The sequence below is a fragment of the Genypterus blacodes genome, unplaced genomic scaffold (genome assembly GCF_046128005.1).
Source record: "Genypterus blacodes isolate CSIRO-AG114 ecotype Tasmania unplaced genomic scaffold, CSIRO-AGI_Gbla_v1 ptg000023l_1, whole genome shotgun sequence".
In the NCBI taxonomy this organism is placed as follows: domain Eukaryota; kingdom Metazoa; phylum Chordata; class Actinopteri; order Ophidiiformes; family Ophidiidae; genus Genypterus; species Genypterus blacodes.
The window spans coordinates 87,270-95,000 of NW_027466836.1; the positions used below are offsets into that span (position 1 = coordinate 87,270).

At 44.8% G+C, this 7,731-nt stretch overlaps 1 protein-coding gene and 1 non-coding gene across 6 annotated transcripts in view; one reads left to right on the plus strand and one right to left on the minus strand.

Annotated features, from left to right (window-relative positions):
- Positions 1 to 1,423: 1,423 nt before the first annotated feature.
- Positions 1,424 to 1,495, plus strand: trnae-uuc (transfer RNA glutamic acid (anticodon UUC)). The gene has a single exon. It is a non-coding gene; the product is annotated as a tRNA-Glu (tRNA).
- A 2,510-nt stretch (positions 1,496 to 4,005) lies between these two features.
- The window catches only part of camkk2 (calcium/calmodulin-dependent protein kinase kinase 2), a 13,102-nt gene continuing 9,376 nt past the window's right edge, over positions 4,006 to 7,731 (minus strand). For all 5 annotated transcript variants that reach the window (XM_076143329.1, XM_076143333.1, XM_076143330.1 and 2 more), the window contains exons 14-17: positions 7,686 to 7,731; positions 7,419 to 7,550; positions 7,060 to 7,169; positions 4,006 to 6,364 (exon numbers count right to left, since the gene is read on the minus strand). The exon at positions 7,686 to 7,731 is cut by the window's right edge and continues 42 nt beyond it. In XM_076143329.1, the coding sequence (XP_075999444.1) occupies positions 6,292 to 6,364; positions 7,060 to 7,169; positions 7,419 to 7,550; positions 7,686 to 7,731 (361 nt within the window). In that variant the 3' untranslated portion in view covers positions 4,006 to 6,291. The remainder of the gene's footprint in view (positions 6,365 to 7,059; positions 7,170 to 7,418; positions 7,551 to 7,685) is intronic.

Consider the following 7,731-nt stretch of genomic DNA (forward strand, 5'->3'; position numbering starts at 1 on the left):
GAGTCTGTGTCTGTGTGTATGTGTGTGTGTGTGTGTGTGTGTGTATGTGTGTGTGTGTGGTTGAGCCATTATCAAAAGGCCCCGCTGGGAGGAGCAACAGCGCGAAACCAGGAGACAAAACGTGTCCTGGTGTTTAATGGAGACTGAATGTGATGTCTAATATGAGTTTCCCCCTCATGTGGGTTCCAGGGGAGATTCACTCCTTCATCGGCTCTTTAAAGCTGATTTACCCTTGAAATTGAGATGCGGACGGTTGAAACCCACTCAGGGGACGGACGGGCGTTAATAACAAAGAATGGAGATTAAAGATATTAAATCTGCTGAATATTTGATGGGATTAATATGGAGCTGGATCGGGCAGCACTCAGCATTCAGCCCGTGTGTGTGTGTGTGGACACAGTCTGCATTCAGATCTAGACTCTATCCACTTTGCCACATGAGCCATCATTGTTATGTAGCCCATGTAGCCTCTGACATTTGAGCCCAAAGGTCACCGTACACACATCACAGGGGTCTGAAATTAGAATTTTAAATCGTGACGTCCACACTAACTAAGGTTTAGCAACATTACATCTTCCCTCTCCAGCTGGTGTGAAATTGGACTGGATTAGAATTCTAAACAATATTATGATCTGTAGGAATATTAAGAGTGTGTGTGTTGTGTGTGCGTGTGTGTGTGTGTGTGTGTGTGTGTGTGTGTGTGTGTGTGTGTGTGTGTGTGTGTGTGTGTGTGTGTGTGTGTGTGTGTGTGTCCATGTGGAGATCAGTGTGTGTCTTTGTCCCTTTTGGACACTTTGGACACAGCTGAGGCATGAAATTCCATGTGAAAGTCAACTAAGGAAAGTAAACTATAACTCAAATAACACAGAGAGATATTGATCCTAACAGAGCTCATTAATCATGTGGACACACAGGTGTAAGGGTAAGACCACTTAATGTCACACACACTCTGGGGGGCCATTCCCACCTTAACAGCTGCTCACACACACACACACACACACCTAAAGTCACCATTAGCCACAAAACTATCACAGTAGGATCACACAACATGCGCACGCACGCACGCGCGCACACACACACACAACACCCACGCTAATCGATCGAACAATAGTCCCACTCAGTAAATACCAGAACACACACACACACACACACACACACACACACACACACAGATTCGCTTCTTACCTTCATGCAGGTTAAACAGTCGGCAGGTGCGCAGAATCCAAACGTCTTCAGGCTCATCTTTGATTGATTACTTTAACTTTATGACATTTAATCCCCCGGTAAAGATCCACTGTGAGCGAAACATCACACAAACAAACAAACACACAGTCACTCACACACTGGAGCGATTTCAAACACACTAATTCACCAGACAGATATTTTGTCTGCAACTGTTGAGAATGGATGAATGTCCTTCAGGTCCCACATGGTCTAGCGGTGAGGATTCCTGGTTTTCACCCAGGCGGCCCGGGTTCAACTCCCGGTGTGGGAACATTATGTCCTTTAGGGATCCATCCATTTGTACAAGCTGAATTTAGAAGCACCCTATGGATTCTCTCTCACTATCAAATAATTAATTCAGATTCGAGATGCTTTGACTCTTTCATACGTGCAGCGAGCTTGTGTGTGTGTGTGTGTTTTCCAACAATGTGGTGATCAGGCTGGAGAGACACTGCAGTGCACACATGGAGAGTGTGGAGGGCCAAGGCAGCACATTGCTCCCGCTGAGGGCAAACACTTCACCTGCAGGAGTCGGCCTAAATGTTCAGTTACACAGAGCGCTGAGCCAGGCTTTTGTTGAATTCTTTGACATCACGTTCACTCTTGTGTTACCTCTGGCGGCCTCAGTAGGTAAACAATTAACTGAGTATGACATACGAAGGTTCCGATTCCTCACCATCAGCACTTGCTGTTTGCTGATGCTGGGGTTTAGGCTGCCCTATGTGGCCCAACATCACAGTTCAAGACCTAAAAAAAGCCCCTGGACTGCATTTACACCCTCTCACATGAAGCTCATCACATGCTTTTGCTACCAGCTTTATTCCTTTACAAGCCTCAGCCTCTGGGATTTGACCAAGACGGTCACAGAGTTTAAACCTGACATGTTTTTGTCGGCCGATGCTTTCAGTGTCAGGGCTGTGATTGCAAATGTATGAATTTTTATCATTATTTTTACGAGTACAATGCTGTAACTGTAAACACATCAGCAGCTGTCAAAAGGCTTTTCAGCTGTTGTGTCTGCATGATGCTCAATCAGCCCGTTCAGCCACCACAAATCAAACAACATTCATACTGCTACAAAGGCAGGCAAAACACAAAAGCAAGTAGCTGATGAAAAAAAAAAAGAGAAATTAATTAGATTACAAGTATGAAAGAGAAAATATATAAAACACAACACTGATTAAGGTCATTGGGAATCAAATGAGTAAAAGCCAAATAACACAACACCAAACTTATCTCATCCACACACACACACACACACACACACACACTGAATCGTCTCACTCCACAGTCCTGCAACCTTTTCTATTTCTTTGTTTCAACAGTTTCATTTTCATTATTTGGGGAGCCACATTACAGTCAGTCAGTGCCAACCTCTGTGCCACTATTACACACATCAGAGCCCGAATTGCCACTTCACTTACTCCTGTGTTCTCTGCTCTTATGGCAGTTTAATTTCAGGGATCAATTTACAGTAGCTGAGATGTCAGTGGCCATATTGAATTCCACCAGGATCTATCGCCACTGATACAAATTGATTAGCTGTCCTCCACTGAAGTGTATGTGTGTGTGTGTGTGTGTGTGCGCAGTACACTGAAGGCTGTGGTGAAATAAACGAATTCATTACTCTTAATCAGAGTAGAATTGTTGACACAAAAGAAGTGGCTGGCCTGCTTTCCTTCTCTATACATCAGCATTCAACATACGTCAGACTGAAATGAATATAACAAAACACATCACTGGTGAGACGTGATGAGATTTATGTTGTGCATTTAAAGTCTTAATTGTATTCATGATTGTTTCGTGCACTTGCCCCCATTCCACTGAAATGATGTGGGGAAGTGTAGGATGGAGTGTGTAGGGTCATTCACTGGGCAGCAGCACTGCCAACACTGGAGCTGAACCGCTTAAGTCAGCAGAAAGTACAGCACAATGCAGCCTTTTGCTCAAGAGACCTGCAGTAATAAATCTGGAATATTCACAGTGGAGATTGTCCAGCAGGTTTGGATTCAGCAGGCAAAGACTGGGAAGGCAAAAAGCACACATTTCTATCACAACTTCACACTGGTTTCTCACATATTGATGAGGATGATGGTGTCATGCTGTTAAATAGACAGGTATGATATATGATTGAATATTTCACAAAGCACCACCAAAATGCCTGCATATAATAGAGAGTATTGGAAGCAGAAAAACCTGGAAATGATGCATAATGACGATCAACTTTAACCCCTGCAGTGACAGAGCCACACATCTGAGCCAACAGCCTGGAGAAGCACCAGCTGTTTCTCAAAGTGGAGGCAGGTACATTGTGTTCTGGTAGAACACTGACACCGTGCGGCTATTCTATATATTGCATGACTAAGATTTGTGTCATCCATCGCAATATAGAAAAGGGTTACAACTACGTTTAGAATTGAGTTTCAGCAGTGACAGTGGAGCATTGTAGTTTCTCTTCACTGTTTGAGCCACAGAGCGTTTACACTGGGGGAGGAAAGACGAGTCCGTCTTCATGAAGAAGAAGAAGAAGGCAGTGAGACCAAAGGGCTGTAAGGTCACATACAGAGCTGGAGCAAATGCGTCATCAAGTAGAACGGTTCAGTTTGTTAAGGGGTTTTCCTTCCTCCTGTTGAGACATTTCTGTTTTTGTATTTTGCTTTAATATAGCAAAATAGTTTGAGGAGCTTCAGAGGTCATGTTAAACAACTCCATCTAGTGGTCAGTTTTTGGAACTGCATCGATTCACTTCAGTGATAGTTTCAATAATGAATTCAGAAACACTTCGGAGAAAGGCAATAATATTTAATTCAAATGATGAGATACAGTATGTATAGAATAATTCACCCTTAAGGGCCTCTCATGCTATGACAAGACAATTGTATGTTGGCATGCATTTGGAGAACAGTCCCCAACTTTCTTACTTAAACAAATGACATTTCAGAATGCAAAATCATGTGAACAGTAAAGGTCATCGCTCAACCTGACCCTTTAGATGACAATGGCCAAAGCCTATAGAAAGAAGCTTAAAGTCTTAAGTATTATATGTATCAAATGCAGTTATTATACAGTGTCACCCTGCACCCAGTGTCCTTCAGGTCAAACTATTCTCACCAGAAGGGAACGCATGTTGTCGTCCCCTACTTTCATAAATCTGTAACGTGGTACAACTTACCAAGTAGAAAACAACAATGAGCATTTCTACAATAAACGTCCTGCTTAAAGCCTTAAAGACCTTAAACTACTATAATTTTGGCAGGTTTTCAACTAAATACCCTTCTGTACAGTGCAATAAGTTTATAATGTTTTTAATGCAGAAACAAATGCGACTGAGTAAACCAGGTGCAGCCGGCACATCTGCACCATTCAGAGAGAAAGACACGTGGTATGCATAGGGTTAGTCTTAAAAAACATACATACACTTCAGTGACATGCAAATAGTAAGATAGAAAATATCCAGTGTCCCTTAGTTACATACAACACCTTAAGTGCTGACGTATTAAGTGTGAGGAAGCATTAAATATCGTGTCATTTATCAAAGTTTACTGAGAGACTGGACCAGGGACTTCATCTATACTCACACAGTATCTTTGAGAAAGTGCACACAAGGATAAAGACTAAAGGAGTAAAGTGTGGCAAAAACACCGACGCCAACGTAGCGCTTTGGATCAATTACAAACTCAAAAAGTACTTGCAGAGTGATCTATGCCTCCGAGCAAAGATGACAAAAGGTTTGAAGCTCAAACTCTCTGGAGATTTTTTTTTATCCTGCATAGATTTGTACAAAAAAAGTCTGCAGCTGCACCCCTCCCTCCATGCTTCCACCTCAGCAGCAACGCAGCGGGTTTCACTTTAAAGGTCTCGTCTTAGGTCACTACACTTTAGAAAATGATACAGAATTGAGGTTTTTTGGTGTTGAGAAAAATGTGCCACTTCAAAACGACATTGATAACTACAAGACTAAACCAAATCAGAGCTGGAGGTCAAGCAGCCATCATTTATCAGCCATCAGGTCTACAGAGTCATATCATCTTGGAACAGTTCAATAAATACAAGATGGACGATCAATTATTCTTTCATTTGACTCAAGAGGTCATTTGTCCAAGCTGATGAAATTATCTGACGTCGACTTAATGATGTCTGATGTCCATTTAATTCTATTGTTATTGCAGACAATGTCTACAGAACATTCTTCTTACATCTATTTGGTAAATCAGTAGACTCATTAGTCGACTGTAGCTGTTGTAGATCTAAGCATTTACTACATCAGACACTAACAAAGAAGCATTGTTCCTCTGGAAAGGATTCACCAGAAGCAAAGATCTGCTATGTAGACTTTATCATGAGCAGTGAGAAGACTGGAAAAAGAGAAAGCTGCTTCAAAAAGTGTGTGTTTAACGGAGTTTGTATGGCGTTTGCATTGGGAAGGTAGACACGTGCATCCTATGACGTAAACATTTTCATTCCCCCTTCTCGTTCGGGGGAAAAAACTGTACAGACTCTATGTTACAAAATTCGGGCAACAATCATTGAAGGTGCGGACACCCCTGTCCCATAAACCCTGACCACCGCCATCTCCCCGTTGCCCTGTTGTATACCCCTGCCGTAAACGTGAAAGTCGTCGAGTAAAAAGACGAGGAGGAACACAAAGTGGCTGGAGCTACGAGAAAACACCCAACTGTACACGTGAAAGCCTGAGACCAGAGAGCATGCTGGGACTATAAACGCATGCAGGAGAAGAAGGAGAGGAGGAGGAGGGACTTGTTTAGCGCGTTAAGGACTGGGGACAGGATTGGGGGATTGAGGAGGACCCCGCCCCTCCCCAGAGTTTTTTTTAAAAAACTTTATGAGGCGCAAAGCCAACATCAGTTCACCATAACCCTCGAAAGAAATAAAAGCTTAAGAATTCATCTCAAAGTGCCTTGAATCTGTGCCTGCCACATTTGTCCCCGGAGGCGTCAGGCTTAACAGTATCAAACTCTTAAGTAAAGGGTGTTGGACTGTGTGGTTGCGAGCAGGCAAGTGTGTGTGTGTGTGTAAATCGTAAACCCCCACCCGCTCCCCCGTGCATCAAGAAAGAGTCTCGTCCTCTCCCACGAAGGGCAGGTCGGCGCTCCTCACTCCGTCACCGCTCTCCTGTTTCCTGGAGTGAGACAGTGAGAAACGGCAATTACACAACTGCTGAGAGAGAGAGAGAGAGAGAGAGAGAGAGAGAGAGAGAGAGAGAGAGAGAGAGAGAGAGAGAGAGAGAGAGAGAGAGAGAGAGAGAGAGAGAGAGAGAGAGAGAGAGAGAGAGAGAGAGAGAGAGAGAGAGAGAGAGAGAGAGAGAGAGCGCCATTTTGAACATAAGTAAGTGCGAGGCAGCGAGCCCCAGGGAGCCCCGACAAGCAGCTGCTAGTCAATTAGTCCGGTCATCTGGGAGATGAGAAGACAAAGTAATTCACAGGCACGTCCGTTAAAGTGAAGGTGGAGAGGCGGCATGCATCCAGCAGCTCACACACTCATAAGCAAGGCAGATCACTTCTAACTATGTTCCTAGGGTGAATATTTCACTTTCATTGCATCTCAAGTGATCCACTCCGTCGCCGCCCCCTAGAGGCCACGGAGCTGAACAGAGGGGAGGGGGGTGGGGGACACACACATAAACACCTGATTACAATGCAACACACCGAGCACGGCCGGTGTGAGGGTTGTTGTGTTTAGTTATTGATCCAAGCCTGCTGTTACCGCGGTGATTGTTTGCGATGGTTTTGCTGCATGTTGTGATCTGATACAGCAATCCAACACACTCCCCACACACTCCCCACACACCCACACAGTGGAGATGGGTATCCTTACGTGAGCGTTTGCCCGGGAGCGGACAGGCTGCTGCTGCTGCGCTCCTCTTTACGGCTCCAGTCAAAAGGATTCCCGAAGGAGCGCTTCCTCAGCATGGTCCTCACCAGGATCTGCAAAGGAACGCCGAGGAAGGAGTGAGCCGACGACACGGCACCGTTAAATGACAACTATAAAGTAACTACATGAGTCATACATCTGCCAGAGTACAGAGTGGCAGGAGGGCAGCAAAGGAGGCGGAGGAGACGTAAACCACGGAGCCATTAGACAGAAATACACCGAGCTCAGAGCAGAGAAGATCCTGGAATAGATTTGCTTTTGTGTTCACACAGTAGTTTACGCTGTTTCTCCCCTGAACTCACCACGGTAGCCAAGCTGGGGATGTGTTTAACGGAGTTCTCCACTTCCTCCTCGGTCACCTCGATCAGCGTGCAGCAGTTGTCGTCCTCCGGGGGCAGAGGCTCGGCACCGTGCCTCGTCACCCACGGGTGCACCTGGAGAGGAAGCAACCAGGAGATCAGAGCAGCCGAGATGAGGAACATATCAGATCCCAAACACACAAACTGCACACAGACTTTGGATTCAGATTCAGCTTTGGATCAGAACATTCACTCCTCTCCTGCCTTCACCTTAATCTGTGGGATTGAGATTCTTGTTTCTGGATTCTTGTCCAGC